Source organism: Sciurus vulgaris (assembly GCF_902686455.1).
Source record: "Sciurus vulgaris genome assembly, chromosome: 7".
NCBI lineage: Eukaryota > Metazoa > Chordata > Mammalia > Rodentia > Sciuridae > Sciurus > Sciurus vulgaris.
In genome coordinates, this window is record NC_136467.1 from 55504027 (window position 1) to 55518722 (window position 14696).

At 41.6% G+C, this 14696-nt stretch overlaps 1 protein-coding gene across 6 annotated transcripts in view; it reads right to left on the minus strand.

Moving 5' to 3' along the window:
• The window catches only part of LOC306666840 (uncharacterized protein), a 177483-nt gene that overhangs the window by 95585 nt on the left and 67202 nt on the right, over positions 1–14696 (minus strand). For all 6 annotated transcript variants that reach the window (XR_013765409.1, XM_079149109.1, XM_079149107.1 and 3 more), the window contains 6 exons: positions 13172–13372; positions 12211–12332; positions 9352–9580; positions 5379–5581; positions 2391–2546; positions 202–295 (listed from right to left, as the gene is read on the minus strand). Coding sequence is in view for 5 of the 6 variants with exons in the window: in XM_079149109.1 (XP_079005235.1) it covers positions 202–295; positions 2391–2546; positions 5379–5581; positions 9352–9580; positions 12211–12332; positions 13172–13372 (1005 nt within the window). In the remaining variant the exon portion in view is untranslated. The remainder of the gene's footprint in view (positions 1–201; positions 296–2390; positions 2547–5378; positions 5582–9351; positions 9581–12210; positions 12333–13171; positions 13373–14696) is intronic.

Sequence of the window (14696 nt, forward strand, 5' to 3'; positions counted from 1 at the left end):
TGATTATACACGTGTTGCATCTACATGGTTCAAACCCGGCCAGTGAGTACATGGACAAGGCGAGACCATTGCTATTCCTAATGAAGTAGAGCATTTCTTATAAATGGAAGTCAATATATATGAATTAAATATTGATTTAAAAAACACATGAGCAAATTCTTTACTTTTCTTTAGTTTCTTTTAAAAAAATAATTAACTGACCTTAAGGATGGCTTCTTTCGTATAAAAACTAAATTTGCCAACTTGGTGATCATCCACCTCAGAAATGGCTAAGGCAAGCGTAGTGGGAGAATATCTGTGAGAAGAAATATGAGGTTGTTCTAATGTGACATGTTACGCGTCACGAGATGCCCCTTCTGATGGCACAGAATGGCATGGGATCAGATCTGGGACATCAGCAGCACCAGCAATTGAGAGTTTTATACAAGATATTTCAACCTTAAAACTGGAGGGGCTCTGGAGTCTTTTCAGAAACACTGCATGTTTGAAATAAAATCTTTTCTCCTGATCCCTCCTGTTTTCCTCTCACCTTCTTGACTTTACCTGCTCAGGACACCTCCCTGCTTCCTCCTTTGAACGCACCCTAAATGTTGTCTAATTCTCACTCTCTTGTGGTTCCAATAGTCAACCAGCTATTCTTTGCAGCCACATTTCCATCTTGGGAACAGTCCATTGTCCATAACTATGAGATTTTTGTCAAGTGATTTAACATCAGTTGGTTTTTGTTTCCTCCCGTGTAAATGAGGAATATCACCCATCTCCTGGGGTTATGGAGAATAGGAAAAAGGATAGTATGCATCAATGTGCTTTTTCAAAGGGAAGTCACTAGTCTCACATCTGGCATAGGCTGTTGTTCCAGTGGCATTCCAAAGTGGTGACTTACGGTATTAACACAGATAAAATATATACAAACTCAAGATGCAAGCTCTCCAGATGCATGAACCTTCCCTCTGGTGGTTCAGAAGGCTCCCCTTGTCTTCCAGCATCTCTGGATCATCACCGGGAGGACCACTTCCCACCTGATCAGCTCACAGAGCATTTGGGCAGTTTGTGCCCATCAGTGGATTCCAACTGACCAAAAATGTGTCCTATTTTCACAGCAGGAGGCCCTTGAGGAACCAGTACATAGCCTGGCTCCAGATTTTACTTTTGTCAGTTGGAGACCTGACCTGATCACACTTCCTGCCTTGGCTTCTGTGGCATACATAGCTCTGTGTCCGGGCACTGCATTCTGGGTTTGGTCTAATATAGTGACAAAATAGAGGAGAGGAGATTTGCCTCCAGGGCATTATTTGGCAATGTCTGGAGACAACTTTGATTGTCAGAAACAGCCAAGGAGTGGGGACTTGGGGAGGGTAGAGTGTGTGGTGGGAGTACTACTGTCATCTAGTGGGTGAAAGTCAGGCTCCTAAATAATCTATGACACATAGGACGACCCCCTCCCCCAGCAAAGACTTATCCAGTACAAAATTTCTACAGTGCCAAGGTTGAGTAATCTGGGGGTATTTGTGTTCTACCATCCTAACCCATGCACTGAGGAGTCCATATAGCATGTCAACATATCAGAGTTATAGTATGAGCGGTAATCCACTTTTGCAGAAAACAGGTGACTCCCTCCTTGGAGTCACCTTTACCTTCCTTGGGGTGGAACCTCCAGGGAAAGAGCTGGGACCCTGGGGGAAAGAGACCAGCAGAGGAGGAAAGAAGAGGGAGGCAGAAGTTTCTCCTCCCCACACATTAAAAGCCGCCTCTGTACAAGGAAGAAGATGCCTTCCCCTGACTCAGTAGATTCAAGGTCTGTGGTGGGTAAAGGGTTTTCTTTCTGGCAATGTGCAGAACCTTTGGGCCATGAAAGAGAGAGTTCTGGTTGGTTGAAGTTGGCTTCTCTTACTAGCCAATGAAGGAGCCTGACTAAGACATTACCTACACATTAGATTTGTGCACTGTTACAGTTTGAAGAAAACAGTTCTCAGAAAACGTAAGGGACTTTTTCCGGGTCTCAGGGAAAGTGAGAGAAGAGACCTGGACTTTTGGTCCACAGCTCTTGCCTGATCAGTCTGGGCCTCACATCTCTGTCTACCTGCAGCAACACGTTAGCTCTGGGAGGCTGCGGAGCCTATGATTTCATTTGAGTTCTCTGACCTGGTCCTTTCATTTCTTAATCACGTCATGTTTAAAAATCCCATTGTCCCTTTTGATAGAGATCTCACTTTTTGTCCTCATAATGAAAAAGAAAAAGAAAACACTGATATCATGGATGATGGAACAAAAGAAAGAAAATTTAGAATTGCAATTCAGCTTGTGTGTTCATTGTGAGATAACTTATTTCCACTGGTTGTTTATTCTACTATTGCAGTAATTTTTTTTTTCACTTTGATATGCAGGCTCACCTGTCTAGTTGACCACTGTGCTCCAGCAGAGAAGTCATAAAGACAGGGGGTGGTTGGTCCACCTCATCCCTATGTGATGCAAATTCAAAATGAACAGGCCTCAGATATAAATGGAACTCTTCAAATCCCATCTCCTGTGCCAATTCCTTATACAGCCTAAAAGAAAAGGAAAATAAGTCATTAAGAAAACCAGGACACTTAAATAAGTACAGAAGCAAAAACCAAACAAAAAGTGAATGAGCCACGAGGCCTTGTGTTCTGCTGTGACCATCACAGGCTACAGAAGACAGTCAAAGTAGAAGGAGATGCGCTTGGGCACTTCCTCCGCTCTCATTTCCTGCAGGTTGGTTTCTGTCCTCAGAGCCCTCATGAGGTCACCAGAGTCACCCTCGGTTCCACATTCACCATTTTCTCTCAGTGCCCTTCACAGCTGGCCTCTCTACCCTGCCCTTGAAGCATTCTGTGCTCTCCCAGATCCGAGATCACCATGCTCCTGCCTCCTGACCACTCTTTCTCATTTCCAAATTCTGGCATTTCCTGAGTTCTAGGCCTGATCCTCCTCTCATCTACTGCATCCTCTCCTTGAGCAGACCACCCGACCCCAGGCCCTAACATCCCCCTCATGTAAGACCCTGTGACTCCCAGGTCTGCCTCCACTCCGCTCTCAGCCCCAGTCCTGGGTTTCCACGGCTTGCAGTGTGGTTGCATTCAGATGGCCCTCTGGCATCTCAGCCTTCCGGGTCTAGGATGCTGTCTCCTCCCCACAACCCCGTCCTCACACATTTCTCTTCTTGAGAAGCTGATGCAGGAAGGTTGGGTTCAACTGGCACCTGTGTAAGTTTGCTCAGGTTGCCATTACAAAGTACCACAGACACACAAAAAGTGCTCAATAGCTTAAACAACAGAAATCAATTGTCTCAGAGTTGTTGAGGATAAGAGTCTGAGATCAAGGTGTCAGCAAGGCTGGTTCTGTCTGTGGACTGTGAGGGAAGGATCTGTTCTAGGTCTCCCTCCTTGGCTTGTGGATGGCTGTCTTCTCCCCATGCCTTCACATCCTCTTCCCTCTGTTTACATCTGTGTCAGAGTTCCTCGTGGTAGCACACCAGTCAAGTTGGATTAGGGCCCACCCTAATCATGTCAGCTTAACTTTTTTACTTCTTGAAAAGACCCTAGTTTCAAATAAGGTCACTTTCTGAGATATGGGGGTTAGTTCTTGAACACGTGAGTTGTGGAGGGATGCAATTAAGTCCATAACAGCACCCCTTCTCTGAAGCTTTCCCTGCTCCTCTTAGAAAGAATGAAATATTCCTTTCTTTGTGCTTTCATAGTGTTTTGTTTGGGTGAGTAGCATATCATTATTACACTATCTTGTGGATAATTTTCACATCATGAGCTCCTTGAGAGCAAGGATCAAAAATCATGGAGAGGGGCTGGGGAGATAGCTCAGTCAGTAGAGTGCTTGCCTTGCGAGTACAAGGCCCTGGGTTTGATCCCCAGCACCCCCCCCCCCCCCCAAAAAAAAAAAAAATCATGGAGAGGCAGTGTCAGAGAGGTGATAATATCTTGATTAATAGTTCAACTTCTGTTTCAACTTATTTCTAATTTTATGATCTTGAGCAAATTACTTCCCAACCTGGATGCTGTCCCTGACTCTCAGTTATCCCTTCTCTAGGCCTCTACTATCGAACTTCATGCCATTCAAGAGCAAATTCAACCAATATTCCTGAAGGGCCTGGTGTAGCACAGGCCCCATATCAGGTGTCATGGCTTAAGCGTGTCTCCCAAAGTTCATGTGTTGGAAACTTAATCTCCAACACAACAGTGTTGAGAGGTGGGACCTTTAAGAAGTGATAAGGTCACAAGGTCTCTGCTGTTATCAAGGTCTCTGTAGTGGGCTAGTTATTGTGCAAGTGCTTTCTGATAAGTGGATGACTCTGACCTTCTTTTCTCTCTCCCTCTCTTCTCTCCTGTCATGCACATGTAATTGTGTGCTCTCTTGCCTTTCTGCTTTCTGCTGTGGGATGACTTAGCAAGAAGGCCCTCATCAGAATGGATAAAGAAAATGTGGCATATACACACAATGGAAAATTACTGTCATAAAGAAGAATGAAATTATGGCATTTGCCAGTAAACAAATGGAACTAGAGATTATCATACTCAGTGAAAAAGCTAATCCCCCAAAACCAAAGGCTGAATGTTCTCTCTGATATGCAGATGCTAACACAAAATAAAGAGGGTAGAAAACAGAAATTCATTGAATTAGACAAAGGGGAATGAAGGGAGTGGGGATGAGAATAGGAAAGACAGTAGAATGAATAGGACATGACTTTCCTGTGTTCACATATGAATGCACGACCAGTGAAGCTCCACGTCAGGTACAACCACGAGAATGGGATCCTAACTGGATCCTTGTAGAGTGGGTTGTACTCCATGTATGTATGCTATGTCAACATACACTTTACTGTCATGTGTATCTTTAAAAAATAAAAATAGAAATAAATTTTTTAAAAAGAAGGCCCTCATCCGATGCAGTCCCTCAGTCTTGGACTTCCCAACCTCCAGAACTGGGAGAAACTCTCGTTCTTTATAAATTCCCCAGTGTCAGATGTTCTCTTACAGCAGCACAAAACTGACCAAGAGGCCAGGTACTGGGGTATCACAGTAAACAACATGAACAGGGCTTTTGCATTCACAGAACAGATGCCAGCAGGAAAACTGATAAATCAGTGTTAAGCATTAACTAAAAAGTCATGTGCTGAATGGAAAGGAAACCTGGGGGCCACTGGGAGGACTTGGTAGAGTGGTCAGAGAGGCATGTGGGAGTGAGGTCTAGAAGAAGAAACAGAAGAGCTAGGTGCTCACTTTAGCCAATTAGAATACTCACTCTGGGGGAAGGCTGGTAGGTGGGGAGGCCTGGGCCTGCTATTTATTCCCCATGTTTTGCTATAAAGCTCACATCCCACCAGGCTCCTTGATCCCCCTACTGACCGAGCGAGGTGTGCACTCTCGAGACTCATTGCAATCAGACGGTGGCGGAGGGTCAGGAGTTCCAGAAGTTTGGAAAATGTCTCCAGGAGCAGCATGTGAGGATGTTGGCCTTGTTTCTGTCCTTCCTCTGCTGCGGACTTGAGTGCAAGTAGGCCTGTCTCCTCCACGAGAAAGGGATCTCCCATCACTCTAGCTGAAAACAGCTGGAAGAAAACAAAGTACCTTTCAAAACACACAAAAAGAGACTTCACATATATATATTTATATTTTTTTAAGTTGTCAGTGGCACAGACTCTGGGACCAGATTTCCTGGGCTCAAGTCCTGGCCCTGACACCATCTCTGAGTTTCTGACCAATTTTTTTCAATTTTGCAGTTTCTTGGTTTCCTCGTCTGTAAAGTAGGGATAAAGATAATAACAGTATCTACTAGATACTGTGAGACAATAACTGCCTACTAGGATTGTGAGAGGATTGAGTTAACATATACAAAGGCATTTGTTACCATTATTATAAATGTTTTCAGTCTAAATAAAGAATAGATATGATAATAATGTTATCATTATTATAAATGTTTTCAGCCTAAACAAAGACAACAATAATCTAAATAGAAAAATAAGTCCCTGATCTTAAAAATTATTTTGGTGGCCAATAATTTTTTATAAATCCCTCTAATTGCAGTTTCAAAATTTCAAGTATTTACACATATATTAACTCATTTTCAGTTTTGATAGATGGCCCCAGATTAGGCATCATGGATGCTGTTATCTACCCTCACCAACATGGAATCAAGCAACATTAAATCTGTCCAGACTATGGTGGCCCTCATACATGTTGACATCAAATTCTCTAGTTCCCACGTATGGAGCGTGTCACTTGATGTCTTACCATCATTTTGTGCCTATAATTAAAACATAACTCAGTAATGTCTTTCTTCTCCTACCCTCCATACTGGGCACAGGAGTATCCAGAGTAAACTGAGCTTCCTAAGGTCAAGTCCAGCAGCTTGACAGGACACCCAGCTGTCCTCATGGGACTCCCTCCCCATACTTAGAGCCAGCCGTGGGTAATCTGTGAAGTAACCAGATGTCCTTTAATGCCATGTGGTACCTCCCACATGGGTACCTCTACCTGACATCTTTGTTGTCCTCTAACGTACCACTCCCAGCAAGGACTGAGTTTGGGGACTCTCTATCTGCCTTTCCTGGTTTGGTCCCCCAAGGAACAACCACTTCCTTATCTACCCATTTATCTACCAAAGGACTTGTATATTCAAGGATGCCATTCCTAGACCCTTGAAGTCTTCTAACAGGGTAATGAAGAGAGTGTTAAATTCTTGCATGTCTTCTAGGGGTAACACTTACCCATTTTCTAACCCAACACAAAAAATTTGTTCTGAATATTTAGCATTTCTAAGTACAAATTTGAACACATTTTGAAAATAATAATTAAGGGCTGGGGGTGTAGATGAGATGATAGAGCACTTGCCTAGCATGTGCAAGGCCCTGGGTTCAATCCCCAGTACCAAAGATGAGATGATGGTAATAATAATAATAATAATAATAATAATAATAATAATAATGTGGCTTCAATAGGAGACTAGACAAATATCCCAGATATTCATTATGCTATATAAGAAAATTTCAATTATATTTAAAAATACAGCACCATAAGACAATGTAGAAAGAATCTTCAGTAAATGATGGTAGAATAAATGGCTGATAATTTGGAGGAAAACTCAATTTTGATTCATACTTCACACACACACACACACACACACACACACACACACGAGTGAAATAGTAAAAGAGTTAAATATTTTAAAAAATAAAACCAAACCCTTAAAAATTAGGACAAAATAGGACAAATCTGAAACATCTGGAGAAAGATTTTCTCACTGCAGCTAGGAGAGAGGAAATCACAAAGGAAATGATCAGCAGATCTGACTAAATGAAAATGAATTTTTCTGTTAAAAGTATAGAAAGACAAATGGGGGAAATATTTGCAGAAAATATGATAGACATGATAGAAAAGCAATGTAAGTGGATAGGAATGGCTTTAGGATTCCAACAGATAAATGAGCAAAGAACAGAAACTTCACAAAGATTATAGCTAATAACCAAACATTTGTAAAAATAACCTCAATAAATAGCAATGTAAATTAAAAGCATATTGCCACTTCATATTTAGTTGTAGATAAGCACATATATTATATGCTCTCACCAAATACTGCGCTGCGAGCCGTAGCAGAACTGTGCTCCATTGGCAGCAGCATAAGTTGGCACAACTCTTTTTTTTTCTTGGTTACCAGGGATTGAACTCAGGGGCGCTCGACCACTGAGCCACACCCTCAGCCCTTTTTTGTATTTTATTTAGAGATAGAGGCCCACTGGGTTGCTTAGCACTTTGTGGTTGCTGAGGCTGGCTTTGAATTCTTAATCCTCCTGCCTCTGCCTCCCAAACTGCTGGGATTATAGACGTGTGCCACCATGCCCAACCGGTTGGTATAACTCTTTTGGAAAGTTATCTGCAAGTTTGTATCCAAAAATTTATAATTCACTTCAGCAATTTCACTTCCAAGAACCTATCAAAGGAATCAGTTCAAAATATGGAAAAATCCCTAAGCATAAAGATGTACTTCTTAGTGTTTTTAATCATGACGAAAAACTGGAAACCACTCAAATGCCCGTTGGTAGGGAAATGGGTACGGTGGTTATAATTCATCACGTTAGGGAACAACATGGTCATGAAGGCGAGTGCAAAGACTAGTTAATAATATAGGAAAATATGTAGTGTAGTGTTCACTAAGAAAAATAGAAGATAACAGTGTATGAAAGATATGATTGCAACTATGTCAATCATGCAAATGAAAAATATATGAATTCAGTATTTGAGTGATTATATTTAGGTTACATTTTGTTTTTTCTTCTTTTGCTAAATTCTCTGAAACTTTATATTATTTGATCAGTTTTAAAGCATAGCAAGTCTTAGTTTGGGAGGAGAGGATAACAAGAAAAGACAAAGCATGGAGCACATTTTTTTTAAAATTTTTTTTAGATATCAATAGACCTTTATTTTATTCATTTATTTATATGTGGTGCTGAAAATCGAACCCAGTGCCTCACACATGCTAGGCAAGCACTCTACCACTGAGCTCCAACCCCAGCCCAGGAGCACATATTTTTGGCAGCTGGGGCCCCTTGAAAGTTCTTTGGTACAGCAAGTGCCCCACAGAGTAAGGTCCAATTAGAAAACCAAGCTCAATCTTAGCCTTCATAGGAAAACAAAAACAAAAACAAAAAAAGAAAGAAAGAAAGAAAGAAAGAAAGAAAGAAAGAAAGAAAGAAAGAAAGAAAGAAAGAAAGAAAGAAAGAGAGAGAGAAAGAATTAAAATCCAACCAAAGACATCATATAAACCATTAGGCCACAGTTAGAATCACTGAGCAGTAGAGTAAGGGACTTTCAAGGTCATCAAACTTACCTCCATTGATTTCTCCCCAAATACACAAACGTAATTTTACAGAAAAGTAAGGCTCAGAAAGGCTAAGATAGTTGCTCAGAGTCAGCAAGTTAATGGTAGGACTCAACAAAAGTCCAAATTCTTTACCCCTAACTCACTATTCTTTCTCCAGCAGAGTTTGACTCAAGACAAAAAGAGCAAATTTTAGAAAGAATCTCAGAAGAAAATCTATTTTTAATAAAAATGTATTTGTTGTAAATAATAAACCAGAAAATATTTTCCCAAACCTATGTAATCTCCTTTTTAATTTTAATTGTAGCAGCAGTCTTATAAACTAGAAACTTTGACCAAAAAGAGAAAATCACATAAAATAATTGGCAAGGCCTAAGACTGTGCTCTATCTCTGGCCAAACAGAGGGGTACAGAGCCAAGTAGAAAAACAAAGCTAAACAGTAACATCTGGAAGGAAGTGTTCTCTCGCCAAGAACCCAACTACCCCCTGCAGAAGGAACCCACATCTCTCTGGAGCTGTGCGCTGTACCAGGCCTCAGCCTTGGCTGGTGCAAGCCACAGGTTCAGAGCCAGTTGCAGGACACGTCGCTCCAGCAAGGCGAGGCCACTGGGTGATGTGGGCCGGCAGGTGTGGCGGGCCTCTCTGAGCAGGTGCTCCAGGGCTTTGGGGATCGAGCCTGCCAGGCCGAGGGAAGGGTGGAACTCGAACAAATGAATGTTCTCCAAATCTGGGCTTGAAGAAGAGGAAAAATGAATGGTGATCTTATGCAACAAAGACATTTGAATTTTAGATTTTTAAAGACTAATGATGCGGGGGTGAGGGAGGAAAAAAATAACAGAATGAATCAAACACCATTACCCTATGTAAATGTATGATTACAAAATTGGTATGCCTCTACTTCATGTACAGAGAAACAAGATGTATCCTATTTGTTTACAATAAAAATTTAAAAAAAAAAAAAGACTAATGATGCAGCTTCTATAGGTCCGGAGCATTATAAAGAACTAGGAATTCAGAGGGACCTCAGAGGACATCCAAAGAACCTACTAGGTTACATACATGCTCTTTGCTTTAACATGAATGCTTTAGAAAGAAAGAAATAGGTATTATACTGAAAGTCCTAAAAGAATAAGATTATAGATGATCCTGGTGGTGTTGTGTGCCTACAGTCCCAGCGCTTGGGAGGATGAGGAAGGAGGATCACTTGAATCCAGGAGTGTAAAACCAGCCTGGGTGGCAGAGTGAAAGCCATCCCAAGAAAGAAAGAAGAAAAAAAAAAGTCAAGACTGTCAACCTTCCAGTAATCGATATCTAGTCAGAGATCTGAAAACAACATAAAATTTTAAAATAAATTTCATGGTTATTTTCTTGTTTTCAACTGAATTTTAATCCTCCCCTGCAAAAAAATGTTACTGGACAAAGACAATTTTTAAAAATTCTGTCTACAACTGCTGGACTCATTCGGACTTGTGGCAAGAATGTTATATTTCAGAAACAGAGGCCAGAAACAATAAAATGCTTATCTGTGAGTTATTATTACTTTGGAAATAAAGACTGTAGTACAAGCCATTTACATAGAACTGAAGGACATAAATGTTTCCCTTGAAACTCATGTAAATGGAATTCTTCTAGTCCTAGACCTTAAAAAAGACAGCCCCAAATCTGGAAAGGACTCTCATCAGACAAGTACCATTTGCATCTGAGACAATTCTGACAGGTTTTAGTATCCATATAACCTTAGCCTGTTCAGCCAAAAATCATTTCCTGAATGGTAGACATGCTGTATACACAGATGGAGTCTCAAGTTCATTACAATGAAGATATCAGTCTTGAGTAAGTACTGTGGAGAAAAGGCAGAGTTTTGCATATGAAACTCCCAGGGCTGTTTCTGAAGAAATTAGTTGAGACTCTCAGCTCTTAACTGCCACTGTACCCTTCCTATCCCCAAGATGATACCATAGCTCATAAGGGTAACTTCTTATATAACCCTAACCCTTTCTTGCAGACACCTTGCAGGAGCCTAGGGCCAGGTCTGTGCTCACAGTTGTGACCCCAGCTCCTGGTCCACTACCTGGTGCATGTAGGTGCTCAACAAGTATTTGTTGGATGTTGAGAGAAGCTAGACGATTTCTCCACCCATTTGAAGGTAGTGAAGAGACTTTGATCTATGGATACACAGATCAACTTGTGACTTCCACCCACTTCCCAGTTTCCTCTACCCTCGAAGACTTGTGGGGAGGAGAGAGGGAGGTGACCATTTGGAGGAGGTGACAAAATGTGCACTTTCTCTGAGTGGTCTCAAGAAACTGAACTCTGCTTCTTAAAGGGGTGAGTTCACAATAAATGTTGGTGAGGATGTGGTGGAAAAGATTCACTCATACATTGCAGGTGGGACTGCAAATTGGTGCAACTACTCTGTGAAGCAGTATGGAGATTCCTCAGTTATCCCAATCCTTGGTGTATATATACCAAAGGAATTAAAATCAGCATACTACAGTGATGCAGCCACTTCAATGTTTATAGCAGCTCAATTCACAATAGCCATAGTTGGTACCACAATAGCAGGCACCAACCGAGGTGCCTGCCCTTCAGCCAGATGAATGGATTAAGAAAATATGGGACATATACATAATGGAATATTACTCAGCCATAAAGAAGAATGAAATTATGGCATTTGCCAAAGACCAAATGTTCTCTGATATGTGGATGCTAACACATAATAAGGGAAGGAGGGAAGAATAGAAGTTCAGTGGATTAGACAAAGGGGAATTAAGAAAAGAGATGGGGATGGGGATGGGAATAGGAAAGACAGTAGAATGAATCAAACATAACTTTCCTATGTTCATATGTAAATACAGAACCAGTGAAACTCCACATCATGTACAACCACAAGAATGGGAAGTTACACTCCATGTATGTATGATATGGCAAAATGTACCCTACTGTCAAGTATATCTAAAAAGAACAAATATTTTTTTTTATTAAAAAAGGGGTGAGTTCAGAGGTTTCAGTAGAGACACTTGTTAGAAGAGAAAAATTCCTTTTGAAAAGCTTTTAAGCACATCTAATTCAGATATGTAGGTTTATGTGCATTTCAAGAGCAACTGCCTTTTCCTCAGGGACCTTACAAGGGAATGGTGATTCTGCACCCAATGACATGTTAAATCCCAGTCATTTAATCTTTATTATTTACAAAGCAAAGGGACATTCAATATTCAAGGGAATACCTTTTCCGTGGCTTTTATACATATATCTTTCAACTCCCCAAATACCTGAGAGGTACTTCCTAGAGTAATAGATTTAACACTATGCCCTTAATTAATCTACATTAAATGTAAAACGTAAAGACAACACCAACTTACCAGCTGTTATTGATGGAAATAAGTTGCTTACAAATTATGTTAAGGGGGAGTCCAAATTTATCTCGATCATCTGGACGATCATCTCGCCAGAGCCTCTGGACATACTCCCGCTGGCGCTCCATCTAAAGTGAGAAGAGTTAAACTTTGCCATGGATGTGAGTGATGAGCCTTGACATGAGAAGGACATCATCCCTTTGTGTGTCTTTATCATTTGACTGATTTTCACACAGACATTGTTGTGAAGACTCATTTGCAAAGAGACAGGCTGATCTCTCCTTCCGAGTCAAGGAAAGCACAGGCAACCAAGGTTAAGAGGCAAAAGAAAACTTCTTGATGTCAAATATGTCACTATTTGGAAAAAATTCTATCCTTTAATCTCCTACTTTTCCCTAGAGAATATACAATGGGATCATTTCTTTCGCTGTCCTAAAAATAGTCACAAAAATTTTAGACGTAATTTTATATAATAATGTCTTAAAAAGGTGTATCATTAATTCTTTCTCTACTGATAAGCTCTATGATCTAATAAAAACTGAGGTAATCAATTAACTGTAAATAGAATCGGAGACCTCCCTGTAAGACCACAGTTATGCCAGGAATTGGGTGCACCTGTACTCCCAATGACTCGGGAGGCTGAGGCAGGAGGATCGAAAGTTTGAGGCCAGCCTGGGCAACTTAGTAAGGCCTTAAGCAACTTAGCAAGACCCTGTATCAAAATTAAAAACAAAAAGGGCTGGGGGTGAGACTCAGTGATAGAGTGCCACTGGGTTCAATCTCTGGTATTGCAAAGAAGAAAGAAAAAAGAGACCCGAGTTATGCTGGGAATTCAGCAATGCAAATAAAATTTCGAACAAACATGCTAGAAAACCCAGATTCTGGACCCGCTGGAAGGAAAACATTATTTTCTGTATCGTGTTTTCCATCTTCTTTTCCCATATGCAATATTTAAAACCCTACTCACCTGATGGTTGAGGATGCCCTTCACTAGCTGCAGGTGAAGCCTCAGGCAGACACATTCGTCTTGGTAGGCCTTAATGAAATAAGGGTGGCTGAGATCAAACTTGGGGCGCCGGTGCATAATGTCAGTTATCACTTGTGCTAAGGCAAACCTCTCCTCAGGGTCCACCGTGTGCTGGTAGGCTTCAAAGTAACTATCAAGAAGCTGAAAATAAGGTTGATAGTCAGGAAACAGCAGAAACAGCCCTATGGGCCAGCAAGAAGGGAAGCCCCTTCCTGGGCTTTGGCAAGCTTCAGGGCCTCAGGAGGAGAGACACAGCTTTGAACCTCTGAATAGCCTGTGGCCCTGGTGGGGCAGATGCAGCACCAATACAAGCTGGTGTAGTGAGTAAATCTGCAAAAAAGTCAGGGAGGGCAAGGGAAAGAACGCTCACGCATGCTCCCTACCCCCACCCCACCCCAACTTTGGTACCAGAGATTGAACCCAGGGGAGCTTACCCACTGAGTCACAGCCCCAGACCTTTTACTTTTTATTTTGAAACAGGGTTTTGCTAAGTTGCTTAGGGCCTCATTAAGTTGCTGAGGCTGGCTTTGAATTGAATTTGATTCTCCTGCCTCCACCTCCGGTTGCTGGGATTACAGGTGTGCACCATGACGCCCTGCAGTACACATGCTTTGAGCCAGAATAACTAGACTTGACTTTGACCTTTGCTTTGTTTCTGGCCCCTCTTCCCCTGCTCTCCACAAGTAAAAGGGGGCAGGTTATATAATTAATAAAATAATTCTGCAATAATTATAAGCTCCAATGAGACAATGTATTCAAAGGTACTTCACTGAATGTTTACCACTCCTAGAAGCCCACCTGTCTGTTTGGCTCTTTCTATTCTTCCTTCCTTTCTGATACTGGGGTTGGAACCCAGGACACTTTGCCACTCAGCAACATCCCCAGTCCTTTTTATCCTTTTTTTTTTTTTTATTTTGAGACAGGGTCATGCTAAATTGCCCAGGCTGGCCTTAAACTTGTGATCCTCCTGCTTCAGCCTTCCTAGTTGCTGGATTACAGGGGTGCACCATTGCTCCTGGCCTCTGCCTAGTTACTTCTCCGTAATTCATTGCTCTTGTTTAAATGGTTTATAAGCCCTCCGGTTGTTTCTTTGGGTCTTCGCTTCCTTTCTCTGAAGGCCTTTATATGAGTACATAGTGAACACGTCTGTCTTTTGTCAGTGGGCTTTTCAGGGCCCAGGCACTGACTATAAGAGGGTAGAGGAGAAGGTCTTTCCTCCTCTGCAGAGGAGAGTTCAACACACTGGAAAGAACAGCACACTAGGAATCCAAGAGTGCTCTATTAAGAGATGCCCAGTATCTGAGGACCTGGTGCCAAGGCCCCAGAAGGGACAGCCTGAGGCACTTTATTTAATGTCTGACTTTAGGGGATACTTTTTGGGAAATATTGATCTAAGAAACTTTGGATCAGCCTTCATATGAAAAATAAAGCCCCAAAGGAGACTAAAAGCCCAGGCCATGGAAGG